Source organism: Ostrinia nubilalis, chromosome Z (assembly GCF_963855985.1).
Source record: "Ostrinia nubilalis chromosome Z, ilOstNubi1.1, whole genome shotgun sequence".
NCBI classification, from domain to species: Eukaryota; Metazoa; Arthropoda; class Insecta; order Lepidoptera; family Crambidae; genus Ostrinia; species Ostrinia nubilalis.
Genome location: NC_087119.1, coordinates 23,254,775 through 23,275,971, shown reverse-complemented (window position 1 = coordinate 23,275,971; position 21,197 = coordinate 23,254,775). Strand labels below are relative to the sequence as shown.

General features: G+C 37.8%; 1 protein-coding gene and 2 long non-coding RNA genes across 3 annotated transcripts in view; 1 reads left to right on the top strand and 2 right to left on the bottom strand.

The window, feature by feature from the left end:
- Positions 1–21,197, bottom strand: part of LOC135086721 (uncharacterized) — a 227,931-nt gene that overhangs the window by 29,076 nt on the left and 177,658 nt on the right. The gene's annotated exons all lie outside the window — the stretch shown is intronic.
- Positions 96–1,807, top strand: LOC135086902 (uncharacterized). Its single transcript, XR_010260638.1, has 2 exons — positions 96–311; positions 439–1,807. It is a non-coding gene; the product is annotated as an uncharacterized LOC135086902 (long non-coding RNA).
- LOC135086710 (importin-7) overlaps positions 9,378–21,197 on the bottom strand; it is a 28,618-nt gene continuing 16,798 nt past the window's right edge. The window contains exons 8-14 of the mRNA XM_063981487.1: positions 19,850–20,032; positions 18,769–18,905; positions 16,894–17,096; positions 15,895–16,037; positions 14,523–14,634; positions 13,704–13,847; positions 9,378–12,677 (exon numbers count right to left, since the gene is read on the bottom strand). Of these exons, the coding sequence (XP_063837557.1) occupies positions 12,622–12,677; positions 13,704–13,847; positions 14,523–14,634; positions 15,895–16,037; positions 16,894–17,096; positions 18,769–18,905; positions 19,850–20,032 (978 nt within the window). The 3' untranslated portion in view covers positions 9,378–12,621. The remainder of the gene's footprint in view (positions 12,678–13,703; positions 13,848–14,522; positions 14,635–15,894; positions 16,038–16,893; positions 17,097–18,768; positions 18,906–19,849; positions 20,033–21,197) is intronic.

Sequence of the window (21,197 nt, the reverse complement as noted above, 5' to 3'; positions counted from 1 at the left end):
TTCCGTAAATGTTTGTTATAGTCAATGACTATGAAAAAATAAAGCTGCTTGTTTATGCTCACTTGGCTTGGCCTTGGCACTTGGCTTCCATAACTTCTTGACTGACGCCAATGCGCCATGTTTGTGTTTTTCGGATTTGGCAGAAAAAGCACGTCTACGATAATTCTCTGAAATGTTTTTGTAAAAACACTAAATACGTAGTTATTTCATATTCTTCTTCAAGATTAGTTTACGTTTAAAAGTGTAAAAACATATTTTAACCCAGAAATACATAGCACCAACCACGACTTTGAAAACTTGAAACTAGTTTGGTGAGTTTTTGTGTTGTGCTTGAATGCTTCATTTACCCAGATTTACATCATAATCTCGTTTGGTGTTACACACCTAAATCGGTGATTATTGTCGTCGTTTACTTATTATCTTATTATTTTGTTGCAGGAATATTATATTTTTCGAAGAAGATGCCTACTATACGGAGGTTCTGCTGCGATGACGAGACTGGCGAAATTATGACTTACATGGTAAACGATGAAACTGGTGAGCCTTTCGTAGAGAATGACTCTCCTGTGCACAGTGGATCGAGAAGAATACAGCAAAGAGCAGAGACAGTCAAGAATGCTAAGTTTCCGAAAGGGTATATTACTAAAACAAAGAAGTTTCAGTCTTTGAAAGAGCGCATCATTGCTGGTTCCAACATATTCAGCCACAGACTTCTCCTACTACCGACATTGACCGTATTTCCTGCATATGTGTGCACTTTTATTGTTATGTTAGAAGTATATCTTCATTTGTGTTGTCATAAACACAACAAACATTTGAAAGATCCGAATTTGTACTATCGCAGCCCTTTTCACATGATAACCAGCACCTTTTGTGGTGTGTGTCGAGACTGTGACACTGCTTCGCGGATCGGCCAGCTTCAAGACCAGAGACGCAGTCGATATGATTACTTTAGGAGCATTGCCATTTAAATATGCATGAAATATTACTACAAAAGACAAGATTTAATTAGTGGTTGCGGTAATATAAATGAATAGCAAAATCATTTTCAGATCAAACGATTCTAAACCATTATTGTAATGTAAAATTTGAAAGATTTGACAAAAGAAGTTTACATGTTAAACTTCCTTAACAGTTGAAAGTAGAAACATTTGCAACAAAACAATTATTTAAAAGCAGCCTACCTATACAGTATAGTCCATTTAAATGATAAGTCTGTTTTAGTCTTCCATAACATATATTTTGTCCTATTGAATTAAATTAATGATATTTTTGTGCCTGTATCTTATAGTACATAGTTTAGTAAAAAAGTTTGGCTGTGATGTCATAAATTTTTTAAAACTTGCTAATATCAATGTTAACTATGTAGATTTAGCAAGGTGCTGGGTTAATAAAATCTCTCGGTATTCTAGGTAACGACAATGTAGCATTTGTATATGTATGGAGTTTAATGTAGTAACGAGAAACTATAGTAGTAGATAGGTTAGTACATAAAGTATTAAGATACCTATTTAGCTTGTAACTTGAAACTGCAAGTGCGAATTCATAACATTCGATTAATGTTACTATGTCTCCTCAAAATGTGAAATTCCCCTAGGTAGCTAATAAATATTAAGCTCATTAAAATCATTATAATTGTTGAAATTCTGATAATTTAATATTGTGATTCTAGAAAGTACATGACATATTATTAAAACGGTGTTGGTGTTTAAAACTTTTAATGATCTGGTATTGTTAGGATATTTTTGTCATTTATTGATATTATTAAGTGTATTTTACTGCTAATAAAGGTTTTATTGATAATAAATAGTTGTTTATCTGAGATATGAAATGAAAATAGCATTCCTTGTCCACTCATGGAGCAATTTGAAAAGGAGTACAAAGTAATTCTCATAAAGTCGAAACTTATATTCTCATGGCTACATCATAAGTGTATGATGAGTTATGTAGGTATATATTTTGTATTAATATATTATAATATTTTATGTATTATATTAGTATAAGTTTTTTTTTGTATTTGTACTATTTTGCACCGCCTACTTAAATTCTCTGTTTTGTCTAATTTTCTGGTTAGCTGGAAGAGAATGCCACATGGCATTAAGCTCGCCTGTTGTACCACTGTTATTTATGTGTGCAATAAAGATTTTAAATAAATAAATAAATAAGTGTCTTTTTTCAGTGATGCGTGCAGGTCGCATGCAGGCTACCCGCATAACTGCATTTAATTATTTTTACGATTACGCGGGCTACTTGCATGCAACCAGCACCGTGATTAAATACTGGGTACGCCACAGATTAGTTAGAGAGACCAGGATCCGCATGCGTACCGAAATCCCCATCACAGGAAAAAGGCACTTAATTATGCTGACCAAATCTTGTTTTGCTTGTATGGAAATAACTAATGAGATGCACTGCCTGGATTAGATATGCGATATGCGAGCGTATTTTTTATTATACTTATTGACGAAATAGGTTTATGACACTGTTATATTACAAAATGGCTCACTTGTATCACAGACTTGTATTGGGAAAAATTCCTTGAAAGTACCCACTATACAGGGTATCCCAAAAACAATGGATAACCCTGTAGCCATCGATAGGCCTCGCCATGGTCTCCCTAACGTCAAATTTTGACCCCAGTAAAAATATCACCGTTTTCAAGATTTTTAAGTTTTTGTGCATTTTTAGAAAATTGCCACCTGCGATTACTTTTTCTCATGCCATTTCTACAAATGAGGATACTTTTCAATCTAGTTTTTTTCCTTATCACAAGGGATAGTTGAGCTATCAAAAGAAAATATTAAAGTTCAACAAACTAGTTTAAAAGTATGAAAATTTTAAGAAATTGCAGAGAAGAAGGAAAAATTAATTTATTGTCTTGCACTTTTGATCAGCCGTCGTGTAAAAAAAATGTAGGAAGACCATCGTGCCCATTACCTTAAAAACTTCCTTGGTTAATTGACATTCTAAAAAGGTATCACAAGCCTATGTATTCTGTATTATTTTTATCTTATGGCTACTTTTTAGCGTAGGAATCAAGTGGCAACAGGGTTCAAGTGGAGGCTACGTACCGGAAAGCGCATCGTAGGACGTCCACCTACAAAGTGGACCGACGACCTCATAAAGGTAAGCAGGAAGGTGCTGGATGCAGGCCGCTACCAAGCGGTCATTATGAAAATCATTGGGGTACAGGCCTATGTTCAGCAGTGGACGTCCTATGGCTGAAATGATGATGATGATGATGATAAAATATTGCTTTATTAAAATTCCTACGCTAAAAATTATCCATTTGTATTTAATGCCACTATGCAGTCCTAGTTTAACTATTACGAGAAAAACTCATTTTTGCAGTTTTCATACTAGTTGCTATTCAAGTAGCCATAAGATAAAAAAAAAACATACGGGTCGAATTGAGAACCTCCTCCTTTTTTTGAAGTCGGTTGAAAATAATACAGAATACATAGGCTTGTGATACCTTTTTAGAATCTCAATTAACCAAGGAAGTTTTTAAGGTAATGGGCACGATGGTCTTCCTACATTTTTTTACACGACGGCTGATCAAAAGTGCAAGATAATGAATTAATTTTTCCTTCTTCTCTGCAATTTCTTAAAATTTTCATACTTTTAAACTAGTTTGTTGAACTTTAATCTTTTCTTTTGATAGCCCAACTATCCCTTGTGATTAGGAAAAAAACTAGATTGAAAAGTATCCTCATTTGTAGAAATGGCATGAGAAAAAGTAATCGCAGGTGGCAATTTTCTAAAAATGCACAAAAACTTAAAAATCTTGAAAACGGTGATATTTTTACTGGGGTCAAAATTGGACGTTAGGGAGACCATGGCGAGGCCTATCGATGGTTACAGGGTTATCCATTGTTTTTGGGACACCCTGTATAATAGTAGTCTTTGGTACCCACATTTTAAGTCTAATGAAGTGACCATGCTCAAGATGCCTTAGAGATTTGCGAAGGGACAACTTAGGAAGGTATAAATGAAATCTGTAACACTCAAGATCTCGTACAAGATTAATGCAAACGTTTTCTGCCGAATTCTCCCTAACCCACCCAATATCATGTTTTATATTCTTTGCCTTGGGTTAATTAACACTAAGTGTTTTGTTTACTTGGTTACATGGCCTTTTTTTATAGGTCCATGCTTGTGTAATTATATAATTTTATGTACCTTGGAAGAGTTATCGATTGTTGGTCTAATGGCGGCCGCTGCGGAAGCGAAAGTAATGAAATAAAGACCACTCAGGTGCGTGGGTGGTCTCTCAGGATCACATCGATCAATACCTTCGAGATAGAGGGTTGTTATATGCCTAAACTTTTTTCCTACCATCTTTATATCTAAATTATTATTTAAATACAGGGTGACTTGTAGTGATTGACATCCATGCTATAGCAATATTTAGTCCCAACCACCACCCTGAGTACTGTGACGTCACTCTGTGTGGCTGCTGACGTCACTGCGAGCAGTGGCAAGCTCCAAATGAGGATTTACAACCAATTTATTAAAGTTATGTTAATGCCTGGGCAAAAGTCAACCATTTATGATTATTTTAATTTTAATTACTTAGTATGGAAAAATCATACGGAGACAGCTTTATTTCTAAATCAGATAACATTTAAAAGTTAGGTAATAATTTGAGTTATTTATTCAAAGTCAAAATTTTTTAATGTAGAACTTAGGAACTGTCTAGGGCGCGCTTAAACACGTCCGAAATAAGCTTGCCCTACCAGTACCACCCCACTTCGGGATAACATGGGCTGGTGCTGAGAAGTGGTGGAAGAAACTCAATCACCGTTGTCGGCCTATATTTCAATGAAATTCACCAAATAGGTACTTCGTAATAAGTGCGAGCTAGCCAGGTAAAGTCACGCACTCTTGTGCCTTATATTAGGATTTTATTTTTAACGTAATGGGGATGAACTTTTTAGTTAATTATTCCCCATTATAAGCTCCACTTGGCGTTAACGGGGATTAGTGAACTTTTTGTTCACGGGGATTTTCAACGGGGAATAGTGGAATAAGCTCAGATCATAGAAGGGAATAATAAGCCAGTAAAACGCCTTTATGTCAAGTAACTAAAGTACTAATCTTGCAGTTTCAATATCAGTAAGAAAGAAAGAAGCCTTATTTTTCTTACAGCACAAGCTCAGAACTGAGTCTCAAGGTGTAAAGGACTCCTTTGCAGACAATTTTAAAAAAATCCATACAACAAAATAATTAGGTCTTATAAGTTGAAAGGACATTGTCAGAAACCGCCTAAAAAACCGCCCAAAAACATTAACCCATCATAATTATTTTCTATTTTTTTTAATACATTAAGCACCCTTTCATTCTAATGGACACTTAAGCATTGAAAAATTAAATAAATAAGTCTTTTAACGTTTATTCTATAATACTATTACAACTTCCGGACGTTTTGGTGCGTGGCATGGTCTAAAACCTATCAAGTTCCATAATTTTTGCCGATAAAATCTGTACGAGGCATTACCGTACTTTATTGCTGGGAGTCCATGTATAGTGATGTTCCTGCGGCCATCATAGACAATAAAATATCGATTTTGAAAATAAAATAAATCGATTAAACTGCTTTGAAGACTAGATTTGCGTTAAAAGCTAAAAAGATATTGACAGTTTGACACTATTACAAGAAGATATCTAAAGTGTCCAACTGGTCGAAGGTCGTAAATAAAATAAAAATAATTAGGACCATAAACTGATATTCATGGTATCATAACTGTAAAAGTGTCAGAATCCGATGTTGAATCCAATGCCAGTTGAAGTGTGAGAAACATATATATTTTTTTTTTATGTGACAGGAGGCAAATGAGCAGACGGATCACCTGATATCAACCTAGTATAGTTGCCAGTCTCTCATAATCTATGCCAATGAGGGTTTTCGCGATTGAAAAATCCGCCAGATGGCAATACGTAGACGTGAGGTCCAAATGCTGCATGATTGGTTATTTTTGACATGACATTGACAGATATCCACCAATCATGCAGCATTTGGACCTCGCGTCTACGTATTGCCATCTCGCGGATTTTTCAATCGCGAAAACCCTCATTCATAGCACATGTATAATAATAGACCAAATGAACTTTTATAGATTGTGAAAGAGAAGATAGATTTTATTATTTTACTAGCTTTCCGCCCGCGGCTTCGCCCGCGTGGAATTTTGTCTGTCACAGAAAAACTTTATCGCGCGCGTCCCTGTTTCAAAAACCGGGATAAAAACTATCCTATGTTCTTTCCCGGGACTCAAACTATCTCTATGCCAAATTTCATCAAAATCGGTTGCGAGGTTTAAGCGGGAAAGCGTAACAGACAGACAGACAGACAGACAGACAGACAGAGTTACTTTCGCATTTATAATATTAGTTGGGATTAAAATCTTGCCACGAGGTAGTTTTTCAGTAGAAACCAGGATTGGATAATCGCTACAGGCAAGTATCAGAACATTTTATAAATATTTTTAATCGATTATATCCATGTGAATCGTTTTAATAAATTGTCATTTTACTTTTTCAATTAAAACTTTTTCAATCCCTAGTCTTGTCAAACTGTCATAATGTCAACAAATTATAAATGTCACGTCATTTGACTCAATTTCAGTCTTCTGTGCGTTTATTGTATTTTTATTTCAATGAAATAGTGCTAAAGGGTTAGTACTAAAACTGAAAGCCTTTTTTCAGAAAGAAAACCAATGTGGTGCCCTTATTATTCATGCTGTTTGAAAGTTACAAGTCAGTGATACAGAGTTGCCGACATTATAACTCCGTAGTGATACCATACCAAAGAAGAAGTTTTCCTAAACACTTGTGTTGTTTTTATATGTGATCGAATAAAAAGGATTAATTCTACTGCTCAAATGGAATAACTTATCCCAAGAGACCGAATATAAAAAAACCTCTCCATAGAAATTATCACCATCACGAGGATGTGAATTTTTTTGAGAATTTGATATTGGTCCTGTAAGAAAAGTAGTTGTATTTCAGTAGTAGAATCAACCCTTCTTGTTTCATCAGCAAGAGTAACTATAAAAACGCCCTGTAGGTAGGTATTATTAAGCTGAAGAGTTTGTTTAGTGTCAAAGACTGTCACACAGTGTAACTTAAATTGGCATATTATGATAATGAACATAAAACCTTAAATAAATATTTATGTTAATATTTTTTCTATTTATTTATTTTCCCAAAGCTTCACAGTGACAGCTGAAACAGCAATACTGTTGTAAAACTAAACTTAGAACAACTGTTACAAATATTTTACAAATTAAAATAAAACCGCATGTTGCTTTACTTTCTCGTATAGGTAATAAATGTAATTAATGGCTAGATTATTAATGTTACTTTGTTACCCTCAATAGTGAGGAGATCTTATAAAATGGTAACCCTGATTTTCATTGTCTTTCAAGTGCTCTTTCTTCGCATAGGCTTCTGTGATTTGGCCAAGGGCCACACACATTGCGATAACATTATGCGACATTGATTTGACAGCAGCGGAGTGAAGTCTTGCGACTATGCAAAATGATACCCTGTAATCGTAGCGCATATAGACATAGACGGGGCGGGGCACATAGCTCGTAGAGCTGATGGCCGCTGGGGCAGGAAAGTTCTTGAGTGGCGACCACGAGCCGAAAGACGTAGCGTGGGCAGGCCTCCCACTAGGTGGACCGACGATCTGGTGAAGGTCGCGGGAGGTGCCTGTATGCGAGCGGTGCAGGATCGGTCTTCGTGGAAATCCTTGGGGGAGGCCTTTGTCCAGCAGTGGACGTCTTTTCGGCTGAAACGAACGAACGAACGATACGTATTACCACTATTTACCAGACATTACTATTTATTGCATACTCGCCGGATTACACGTAGGAGCACGCGCGTAACAGCTTCGGCCTTGCATTATTATAAGATCTTGTTCCGCCCTTTTACGAACTTCCTCCGTGAGGATATCCCCGCCGAATTCTATGATGAACCTATCAAAAGTCATATTCTGCAATGTCAACCCACCACAAGGTGGACCGACGACCTGATAAAGGTAGCGGGAAGGCGCTGGATGCAGGCCGCTACCAACCGTGCGATGTGGAAGTCATTGGGGGAGGCCTATGTTCAGTAGTGGACGTCCTGTGGCTGAAATGATGATGATGATGAAGAAATGAATGAAAATGACAAATCTTCGAACGTTTAAAATACCGTGCCAAAGTAATCATATAATTTTGGCACCTTAATAACTATTGCCGTTTTTGTTGTAAAGATCATGCAGCGCTACTTGCGGATATTATTGGAAAGAAAACTATGTGGGCTCTAGATCTGAAGCCGCTTTAACGAACACGAAGTGCTCATACAATGCGGCGTATTTTCTTCCAGTCTTTAGTCAGGACTTTAGTCGAATTAAAACCCCGGTTGAACGTGATATAGCCGCACTAGAATACGATGCTTTTTTGCATAATCGCAAGACTTCGTTCCGGTGTCGACCGAATGTTATCATGATGTATGTGGCCCAGGGGTTACCGTAGCCGCTAAGGTTTGAAACTTCTTGCTTAAAATATTGTAGTCTTTGGCATAGACTACGATGGTAGTCATGGAGATAGGAGTTTGTTATCTCGTGTCAGATGTAAATGGTGAAAAGAAAACTCATGATTCGTGGTATTTTTATGTAATATGTAGGTATTTTATAAAAGTGGAACCCCGAGTGATCTCCAAAACCCATTCTATTATTATATACGATTCGGCTTCGATATCTATAATACAATAGGAGTTTATTTCATGTGTCAGATGACAAGGGTGGAAACAACCTACGATTCATGTTGTTTATTTACGTGCAATATGTGGGCATATTGTAAAAGTGGAATGCCGAGTTGTATTTCTAAAACTTGTTCTATTATTTTATACTATTTGGCTGCGACTCGGCGTGACGACAATACAAAACATTTTTCGCGAATCGGTGTTCATACATTCACACAATATATTAGACGCCATGTTGTCATAAACGACATATTATAAAATCGCTGTGATTTAATATTCTTAATCATTAATTTTATGGCAAGTGTCCATCAGGAATCATTGTTCTTACACACAGAATCGTATTATTTCGCTTTCGGGTAGTAATATGTCAAAATTGTTGGTTCTTTAGGCGAACAATGTATGGAGAACGAACATTGTCCTTTGCCTAAGCATATACGTAACTAAATTGTCTGCATGATCTGTATCAACTCATACTCATACCTAGGCCTGTGCCAATGAATAAACCCAAATTAATAAGCCAATTAACGTTAGGGTTAGGTACGCTATATTCCCATACCTATATGCCTTGTCTCGACAGCAATATTAAAAAGTTTTTCGAGGAAAAGGTAAGAAATAAAAAGCGAATGTGAAAAATACAGATTATTTATTCAGTATACATCTAAGCTGCGATATAGTAACACAATGAATGCATGTCGTGATAACACAGTAATAGCCGTCAGACTACCAGAAATAATAATTTAGCTTTCGGTGTGCGTCGATAACAAACACAAAATTTGATTCCAATAGATCGTTTAGAACTTACACCAATTTTTCTCTGACTAAAGTCACCACTGTGTTGTAATTAAATAATAGCGAACTGATATTACAAAGATTTAGTGGTAAATATTTACCGCATAATGAAATGTGTTTACAATACACAGGGCTAGAATGATATCAGTCCGCTTAGAAACATACACAAACACCAATACTCGTAGCGATTATAGCAACCTAGAAATGCATGTGATTATTTTGGCTTCTATCTACTTTATAACAAGTATATTACTGACGTCATTTCAATATTTACATACAATAAGGTTTCACGATTACAAACAGCTGGCTGGATTACAACCTATGTAATCTGTCTTGCTCTCTGCCAATCACCAATAACGTTTTGATTTTGAGTGGTACCTTAATTAAAGAGACATATAAAGATAAATGCTCTTAAAGTTTATACTGAGCATACAAATACAGACATAGAAAAAGTTGTAAACAATTAAATATCGGTTCCGATAATGTGACACTTACATCGACGTGAGTGTAACATTCAAAGCCCTAGTCACACACATTAATTTTTTTTTTCATGAAAGTCAACGGAGTCTATGAATCCACAACACATATTTTGAAGTCTTACTATCTATGTAAATCACAAGTTATAATCTGAGTGATATACAAGAAATATATAGTACGTAACTAAATAAATCTATAACACTGTCTGTATTGAATGCGTTTAAATCATTCGAAAAAGCAATTAGATACTTTGGTTATACTTTCTGAACATAAGCAAACTGAATGTTACAAGTAATTGAAAATATATTTTTTTCATTAAAATTATGACATCAAGTACTTCCAGTTAAAATTAAGATTTTTCAATATTTCTGAAATTGACGAATTAATAAATAAATGTTTGTAAAACAGAATGTTGCTGTGCTTAAACCGGGTCTATGTTTGAGACTATACAATATATTGTTAAAGACCTTATGTACAACGTAGAATGCAGTAAAGATATTGAATTGAAAGATTTATAATTATTTCCAAATCATCAATAAGAAATAAATTTGAATTTGAATTTGAAAAAATGATATTTAGGAAAAGTCAAGTAGGCCGAGGGTGCAAATTTAGGCTGCTAATAATATTATGTGAATCACTAATGTATACAGACACTTTTACAATCATTCGTGGCCGTAACATTATTTAATTATAACAAAGTTATTTTAAAGGCCTGTAGCGCCGCGTTACACACAAGGTAATTATTATTATTTAACCTTTTATTATAAACTATTGTTAATTCCGCTGTTTTAATAAGAAAAAATCATCAACGCGGCTTGACATCCTCGTAAAAGCATGAAAAGTACTATCAAATACTTCATGTATACCGTCAATAACAAAGTATAAAAAATAACAAAACAAATGTTACACAGAGGATCAACATGCAATAATATAAATTGGAGATATTCCAAGATTTTTTCAATAACATCATATTAAATAAATTGTGAATGAGTCACAAGCGATTTTGAACAATTTTTGCACTGAGAAGGGTATTTCGTGATGTTTAAATTCCTTACTATTCAAATTGTTTAATGCTGTTAAAAAACAAGTAAAAAAACTAAAGATTTATTATGTCTACATTTAAATTTCAATTAAATTAAATTCTGACAAATAATTTGAAATAATGAAGTGCTTAATTCTTTTCGCTGTATAATTTTCGGCAGTGAACAGGCATATCTTTGCTACTCAAAGTAAACCTACATTTATACGAACCTATAACGAACGCTATTGGTATATTTTCAGAGATATAACCCTTATCACACCTTGATCATTACTAGTTAAGATATGTTCACATTTATAAGCGATGTGGAACATATAAGTAATACCACACGCCACGTGACTATATCTTGACTTCCAATCCCTGTAGATTGATAAAATACTTTTATATTTTGAGTATGTTCTTATTCCTAAAACTTTACTATCCATAACCCATCAGTTGGTTTATCAAGATGGTGAGAAATTCCATTATATAAAAATGTCATCAGAGAGGAATAATAATTTTAGAAAAAAGAATTTTGCCATCCATCGCGGTCTAAATGCTTTTCAAAACTTAACTAAGAGGAATTCAACAATGATATTTGAAAATTTACTTGTTTCCAAATATAAAAGCACCACATTACATGATCACGACCTCCTCTGATGCGCCTACGAAGGGACATCACATACTACCAATCCATTCAAATTGACGACTCGTAAATTATAATGGATTATAAGAAAAAAAAGTATATTAAATCCATGATCGTTTAATCTCTCGTAAAAATAAGTTGGATTTCCTCTTTTAATAGGGGAACACTGAATGTCATGAGAGTTGTTTAGGCTAATTCATCATTATAAAAAAATATTCAACTATGATCATTTTAACAATGAAGAACCTAAGGCTTCTAAATGGTTCATTGTATGGTCATTCTATTTTTTCATTTAATTTAATTGAAATCATCATTCAATATAATTTTATTTAATTGAAAACAATTGAATTATTTTATCAAGACGCCAGGATTTTAAGCATCGCTAAATTGTTTTAAGGTCCTACCTCACTGGGATGGCTTAGCGTTATCTAGTGAGATGGGACTCCTAACACCTAATATCGTACCCAAAGATTATTATATGCCCATTACTTTAAACATAAATAGTTTTAAAATAATGCACAATAGTGTAGGCATCGTGCCCTCCATTCCGCCCATACACTCAATATAATTTTCTTATAATCTGCCATGTTTAGGCAAGAAAAATCACGATAGCTATAATAAAAAAAACATTAGCTAAGTATAGTAAATGTTACTAAACTAAATTTGCCTAGTTTGTTAAGTATTTAGTTGCATCATATTAGAACCCATTATGTCATGGAATTTATGATAATGAAATAAAATTGGCTATTAATGTCTTAATACACGAGTCATTAAAGAAACAGTTAAACATTACTAATACAATTTAATACCTATTAATGTATGTCAAATCATTTGATAGTGGAATAGTGAAACTTAAATGCATTTACGTAACCAAAGGCCAGCGGAATGGAGTCTCGATGGATGATGAGAATGGTGTGTACAACATTCTTGGTCTCGCTGCTTATGATCCGAACTTGAATTTGGTTGGTACTTGTGCGGGGACTGTGAACGAGTAACCTGAAAAGAATTCATCAATAATTATTAATATTTAGTCACGCAAATTATATTACTGTAATTTATTGCCACATCTTTATTATTTGTATACAAGATGGCAGTCTAATCTTTTTTCCTTTCAATCTTTACTTTACATTGGGCACGATCTACAGTTCATTGTAGCAACAAGTTCAGCTCATTTAGACTGAGCGTCTGTCGGTATAGATCGTTTCATCCACGAAGACGTGCCCCACCACTTTTTGGTTGAGGGAAGCGCGGGGTGCGGGGAGTTCGATCCGAGTAATCCGAGCGTCGTTATTGTAGTGTGCGTGTGCACTCATGGATGGATACTTTCATGTTTATGGATGACGTCTCCATAGAAACACATTGTTTACTAATAAAAAATCATGAATTTTCATGAAAAATTATTTAATAATAGGCGACGTTAGACATGAAAATAAATAAAAATTAAACGAATTAAGAGCAGCCCTGAAGGGCAGCCTTACACGAACACAGAATATTGTCAGTACAGACGAAGAGATTACGTTACGAAACTCGCCGCACCCCGCGCTTCCCTCGACCAAAAAGTGGTGGGGCGCGTCTTCGTGGATGAAACGATTTAAAGTACTGTATTGCTACCTTAGATATTCAAATTTAAATTGTGGTCAGTCGCATTTTGGGTGCGCATGAGTTGCGACAGAGAGAATAGGTCTATTCCATTTTGATCACCTGTCTTTGATCAACTAGCTGATCAAAGTGGACCCCAAGCGACAATTTGGTGTCCTTTGATCACCCATGGATAAGATGACCTGGGTGATCAAAGTGGACATGTGACTATTAAGAGGATGTGTGATATATTTATAGGAGATAAAAGGAAACTAAAATAATAATTTAACTGGAGTCCACTTTGAGCAGCCAGGTCATCTTATCCATGGGTGACCAAAGGACACCAAGTTGTCGCTTGGAGTCCACTTTGATCACCTGGCTGATCAAAGTGGAATAGACCAGAGAATAGCCCCGTAGTGCTGTGCCAAAGAGAGCGCTACATACCGCCGCTCTGTTCGATGCGCTTGCTGTCCTGCTGAGCCTTGCGCTGGTCGGCGAGGAGCAGCACTCCCTTCAGCTGCTTCTGCTGTTCCTCGTTCAAGCCGCTGGTCAGCGCGTGGTACAGCACTGGGTCGTTGGTCGATAGCGCTGTGTGTCGACAAATATCACGTTAGAACATGGGTCTCCAAACTACGGCCCGCGGGCCATATCCGCCCCGCCATCAATCCGGCCCGCGACAGCTTAAGACTAAGCCTATGTTTGCACAGGTGGGCAGAAAAAATAAAATTGTTATGGCCCTTGCAACATACCGAAAAAAATATTATGGCCCCAAACCTTCAAAGTCTGGAGACCCCTGCATTAGAACATTATACAGAGCTACATTTGAGGGATCATGCACAATTGCACACGGCGTATTTATTTTGAGTAGACACACACGACAGTCGGACCCAATTTACAGACGTTTGTAGGAAAAAAGTGCATCGTCGATGCGTTTAAAAAACGTGGTGTGCATAGGCGCTAAAATGGGGAGTGGACATTTGTCATAAATGACTTATGAGTAACGACGTCATTAGTAATTTTGTAAACATGTTAGAGGTAATTCTTGGAAGATTTAAAACACTAATGTTTGAAACAATACTCAATACTACGGCGCAATACTGTTTTTATATGTTAAAGCACAGAATTTCACGAACTGGTGATAACCAATGAAATAGACAAACAAAATGCACACGTTGTACTTAACGCAAATTTTTTTTCAAGTAAATTACTTCCAATTCACTTATTTATTGACTTTAAATTTTTCAACGATATAATAGAGTGTACCTGTCAATGTGTTCTTGAATTTGATGTATTCGTCTACAGGACAGTCTTTCTCGTCTAAGGGTGTCGTGTAGCATTCGAAGGCTGTCTCATCAGGCTCAAAGTCTTCATCGTCCTGTAAAATGAAAACAAATTAGTTTTTCACAATAAAACTATGAGAACTATTGCAATGGTAGTTTAGTCTAGCAGCGCCCCCCTAGACAAGTTGCACTTTTTGATCGAATCGAATCCGTCAAAACTCCATACAAAAAAGCCTTTCGACCACTTTTAGACTGGTTTGCGATTATAATTTGCAGTGACAGTATCGATCGAGTTACTCGAGTAGCGTGCTTTGGGATATTTGACAAAGTGTTGCTGTGTGTGATTTGGCGTTAACTGTAGGCGCCCGCAGTGAGTGTGCGAGCGCGACAGCAACATAATCACGCGTGAGCGATAAGGATGGGTAGCTTGGGGTCATTGGTCAAAATTCTACGTGCTCAGGGACCGGGCTTTAGTTGTAATGGTAATCTGTTGTGCGTAGAAAAACCAAAGTAGTTAACCGACATAGCCCACAGCATTGGCATATTTGGCCTTTTACTTATGCTTATTGAAGTGGCGACCACGGACCGGAAGACGCAGTGTGGGCAGGCCTCCCACTAGGTGGATCGACGACCTGGTGAAGGTTTGTGGAAATCCTCCATTATCCAGATGTGGACGTCATTTGGTTGAAACGAACTAGGCCGCTTTCACATTAGGGCGCGTGAGAAGCGCGACAGCAGCGTTTTTACAATGTGAAGGCAGGCATCCGCTGTCATGTAGTATGAAATTATCGCCTTAAGCTTCAACCACTTCGAACATAACCAGCGCGATCATAGGGAAATGACATGTCGCGTGAACTGTCATAGGTCGCGCGACCTGTCATTCCTATGATCTATTGATACCTATGATCGCGCCGGCGATGGCGATCTGTACGCGTTGGTGTGGTTGAAGCATAATAGACAATTTGACACCATTCCCCAATAATTCGAAATCACAACTTTTCTAAAAAGACACTTCATTCTGGTCTTAAAAACTTTATTAATTTTAAATTACCTGAAAATTACGATTTTTGGTCGCATTGTAATTGAAAAAAGTAGTTTAATTGAGTTGACAAAACAGTGACGTCACTTGCTTGTAAAGCCTGGTCCGTGAGCACGTAGAATTTTGTCCAATGTCCCCAAGCTACCCATCCTTATCGCTCGCGCGTAATTATGTTGCTGTGGCGCTCGCACACGCACTGCGGGCGCCCGTCGCACAGTCCCGTCGGCTTTAGTGCCATACATTTTCGTTTTGGACAGATTTAAAAAATACGTCAATTTATTAGTGGTGTCAACATGTCTATCCGCCGTGTACTCACGTCGTCGCTCTCCTCGTAGTCCTCGATCTTGGCGGTCATGTTGACGCCTTGGGCGGCGCTGTTCTTCATACTCATGCGTGCGAGGTTCTCCAGGTATTCGCTGTTCATGTCGTCTAGGTCGTCTTCGTCGCTGGACAACACCTCTGTTGGACAGTAAAAGACACTAGTATCAAGCAGACCTAGTTTAAACGTTAGCTTCGTTTGTTGATTGTTTACTTTATACAAATCATATGAAATGGCTTTGTAAAGAATTCACACTTGCTGCCCTCTGTTTTTTAAGTGACTAATCAACTGATTTAAGTATTTTTTTAGGATTGTTAGCAATTTTTATTGCACAAATAATAACTAATAGTGCCATTAGCCTCTCGTGTTAAGCTAAATAAGCTTGTGTTACGTGTGGGCTCACCAGACGATTAGAAAAAAATTGTTTACTACAATATGGATTTTACAGCTCATGCAAGTCAGCGGACAAAATGACAATTTTAGCCGCAGCGAGCGCTGTGATCGTTTAGGCTACTCCCTCCATCCGCTTTGCACCCTGCCAATGCCAATAAAGCTGTAATACATGTTTATTCCCTCGTACGTAACGTCGCTAATCCGTCGGGCTATGTCAGCGACTTTAGTTCGTTTACGATCTCCTCATTTCAGATTCGATCTCGTAAAGAAACACCGAGCATACCCCTCTCCATAGCACGCTGTGCAACTTTGAGCTTCTGTATAAGGCCTATAGTGAGAGGCCACGTTTCCGAACCATAAGTTATCACTGGTAACACACATTGGTTGTACACTCTAGTCTTCTGGCACTGAGGTATTTTGGACGAAAAGATGTTGCTCCCAGCGTAGGACGTCCACCCACAAGGTGGACCGACGACATCGTAAAGGTAGCGGGAAAGCGCTGGACGCAGGCCGCTACCAACAGGGTAACATGGAAAGCATTGGGGGAGGCCTATGTTCAGCAGTGGACGTCCTATGGCTGAGATGATGATGATGATGACGTACCGTCGTCTTCGTCGTCGTCGTCGCCCTCCGACGAGGACGAGTCGTCGGCCTCGGCGCGCGCCTCGTACGCGCGCTTGAGCCCGTCGAACAGCACGAGGCACGACGGGAGTAGCTTCGGCACGATCTCGTCCAAGTTCGGCCGCTGCGGGCCCATCTCCAGGAGTGTACAGATGCCGAGCACGCAGAGTTTTCTGTCGTGCAGGCTGTAGACAAAAAGAGGTTAATTAATCTATACCAGTCTTTCCCAAAGTGGGCGATAACGCCCCCTTGTGGGCGCTGCAGGCTTAAAGGGGCGCGGTAAGAGACCCAGAAAAAAAATCGAGACGTTGTGTAGAGGCTTGGGAGGCGTCATCTACTAGGAGGACTCTTAGACATCGACTGAGCTCGACCCTTGACTACAAAAATGGGGGGCGCTAAAAAAGAATTTATTCTCAAAGTGGGCAGTAGACTAAATAAGTTTGGGAACCACTGATCTATACTAATATTAAAAAGTTGAAGAGTTTGTTTGTTTGTTTACTTGAACGCGCTAATCTCAGGAACTAGGTATTGGTCCGATTTGAAAAATTCTTTCAGTGTTAGATAGCCCATTTATCGAGGAAGGCTATAGGCTATATACCATACCATCATGCTACGAGTAATAGGAGCAGAGTCAACATGAAAATTCCTTTATTTGCATGGACTATTAAAAATAGTGCTTACAAATCGTCAAATATAAAAAAAAGACTAAACTTTTGCTCTTATGGAGCCTTCACATGTCTCTAATCTTTTTGCTCTACCAGTGCTTCGAGACCGTCATTTGGCAAGTGCTGAGAAGAAGCGCCGCAACAAACTCAGTCACCACTGTCTGCCGTATAAAATGTATAGTAAGTAAGTAGTTGGTATGCCTCAATAAATAGATAAATAAGTAGCTTTTTTTGGTGCAGACTGTAGGCAGAGAAGTGGGAAGGTTCGTCCGGGTTGCCACAGTTCCTCGAGTGACGGAGCACCGGGGTTTTTAGCAAGTATATTACGGCATTATACAGGGTGTTAGGTAAATGGGTATATGAGCCGACACTAGCCCATGTTAATATGGTCATATAAATGGTATGGTGAAGTCAGAAATTTGATTGCATCATTTTATTTTTTTTAATTTTCATACAAAATAAATTTTATAAAATCCGATTTGTATGAAAATTAAAATAATTAAAATGAAGATATCAATTTTCTGACTTCACCATACCATTTATATGACCATGTTAACATGGGCTAGTGTCGGCTCATATACCCATTTACCTAACACCCTGTAGAGACTACACGTGCTAGGAATTTCATATTTTGCATGGGGGTTCTCTTCTGCTGCTCCCTAAGACGGGATTTTGCAAAATTCAAACCTTAAGGGGGTAAAATGGGATCCACGCGTGCGAACTCGCAGGCAGCCACTAGTAGTCTTATGCCTGTTTTCACCATCAATTCCTAATTTTTAAGTATGGTAACATTTAACAGGAATTTTGTTTTCATAGGGGTCACTTAAAAATTAGGGGTTAATGGTGAAAACGGGCATTAGGCTAAGAACTCACGGCGCGGGTGAAAATCGCGCCAATCAAGTCACTGGTACAAAATGGTCGCCCGCCGATCGATCGCAGAGCGCGCGGGCGAAAACCGCCGAGGCTGCGGTTACCGCGGCCCGCGCGATTCTACTAGTTGCCCGCCGGTGCCGCGGGACCCGCTTACAACCGCGCACGCTGCGGGCGCAAACCGCGTCGTGAGTTGTGCATAATTTTTTACATAAGTAACTGCATTCTACATAAGCTGCGGGCCCGCAACCGCGGCGGGCGCGGGCGAAAATCGCGCCGTGAGTTTTTAGCCTTACGTTCTTAAGTGTACAACTAAACATACCCCATGAAGCAGTCGGTGTCGTGTATCCATTGCTTGATGAAGTGCTGCGTGATGGACGCGTTGGGCACAGACTCCTGCAGCTTGTCCAATATCGTAAACAGCAAGTGTGGGTTGCAGTACAGTATCGCTATCAGTACCTGCGCAATATGAAATATGTTTCAGCAATACTGGTGATAAAACGCCCAGAAACTAATGTACAAATTCAGTAAAATTTAGACAGTGACAGTTTAGATTGTTATTACCCTACTCTGCTTACTTCAAGTTGTAGTAAAAGTATAAGTAATTTAAACTAAATCTCGAGTTAGAAGACAATCTAACGTTTCCAATGCGTATCCAATGTTTTAAACGCATAATAATGGCTCTCATTAAATCTCGAGTTAGAAGACAATCTAACGTTTCCAATGCGTATCCAATGTTTTAAACGCATAATAATGGCTCTCAAAGTTTTTACGAAATATATTTTGATAATAGGTTATTATGTTGCTGTCGCGCTCGCACACTCACTGCGGGCGCCCGTCGCACAGTCGCGACAGCAACATAATTACGCGCAAGCGATAGGGATGGGTAGCTTGGGGTCATTGGACGGGATTCTACGTGCTCACGGACCAGGCTTTAGTATAAGTAATTTAAACTAAATCTCGAGTTAGAAGACAATCTAATGTTGTATCCAATGTTTTAAACACATAAGAATGGCTCTCAAAGTTTTTACGAAATATATTTTCATAATAGGTAGGTACTATTCGTATAATAGACAATTTGACACCATTCCTCAATAATTCGAAAACACAACTTTTCTAAAAAGACACTTCATTCTGGTCTTAAAAACTTAAATCATTTTAAATTACCTGTAATTTACGATTTTTGGTCGCATTGTAATTTATAAAAAGTAGTTTAATTGAGTTGACAAAATAGTGACGTCACTTGCTTGTAGTGCCGTACAAAATCTATGGGAGAGTTTCGTTTTGACAGTTTAAAAAAGTAGGTCAATTGATTGGTGGTGTCAACATGTCTATCGTGTAACTATTTGATATGCCATTTGAAACCTTAATTTAAGTTCCATTAAAATCTCTGAACAACTCACTTGCAGCAACATAGTCCTCAGTTCGGAAGTCTTCACTTTGCGCGTAAGCCTGTTGAGCACCAGCTCCACGAATGAGGGCAGGCAGTTGTCAATCTTGCCCGAACATTGCAGAACCATCACCTCTAACAGTTTGGCTGCGATGATCTCTGACTCGTCTTCGGCTTCGGCGTTCGAGTTCAGCACCTGTGGAAGAAACAGTTCGGTTAAGTTCAGAATTATCAAATTCTTGTTAACTTAAGCATTAAGCATCATAAAGAATACATGAGCATATACAGGGTGTTAGGTAAATGGGGTATATGAGCCGACACTAGCCCATGTTAACATACGCATATAAATGGTATGGTGAAGTCAGAAATTTGATGTCATGATTTTATTTTTTTAAATTTTCATACAAAATATATTTTATAAAATCCGATTTGTATGAAAATTAAAATAATTAAAATGAAGATATCAATTTTCTGACTTCACCATACCATTTATATGACCATGTTAACATGGACTAGTGTCGGCTCATATACCCATTTACCTAACACCCTGTATAGTCTGGTCTGTGAGCACGTAGAATTTTGTCCAATGACCCCGAGCTACCCATCCTTATCACTCGCGCGTAATTATGTTGCTGTCGCGCTCGCACACTCACTGCAGGCGCCCGTCGCACAGTCGTGACAGCAATATAATTACGCGCGAGCGATAAATATGGATAGCTTCGGGTCATTGGACTAAATTCTACGTGCTCACAGACCGGGCTTTAGCTGGTTTATACATTGCTAAGTCGCAGGGCTTCCAATATACTTCAAATTCGCCTTTGTTGTAAGAATATGTATAAGCTTGCAACTTTTGCGTATTATTCACATCGCAACATGCCTGCGATAAGATTTCTGCACAAGTGCACATTCGCTTTGCAATATCGATGTTTCCTATAATTTTTAAGATCAGACCTGAATCTTTGCAAGTTTATTTGGATGTATGCAACCAGTACCTTTTCATTATCTCACATGGGACTATATTTTTAAGTTTGATCCCTTTCATCACACAAAGTTGTATTGGGATAAGCCAGAAACTTCTCAACATTCAAACAGTATGACTTGGCATCTATCAAACTAGGATCGTGTTTATTAAATGTGTATCATCGAAACGTTCGCTCGCACCAGAATACATTTTTGAACCGATAGAAAACCCATTCGTTTGCAAAATCACACAAATCTTATACAAAATTCAATGATTTGTGTAAATTCATATGCGATTTGGAATTCTGATGTTTCAAAAATACGTATTTAGGGATCATCTGTGTCACATTCATTTTTGATTTGCAAATACCCTCTGACCTGACAGATTGCAATCCCATGTA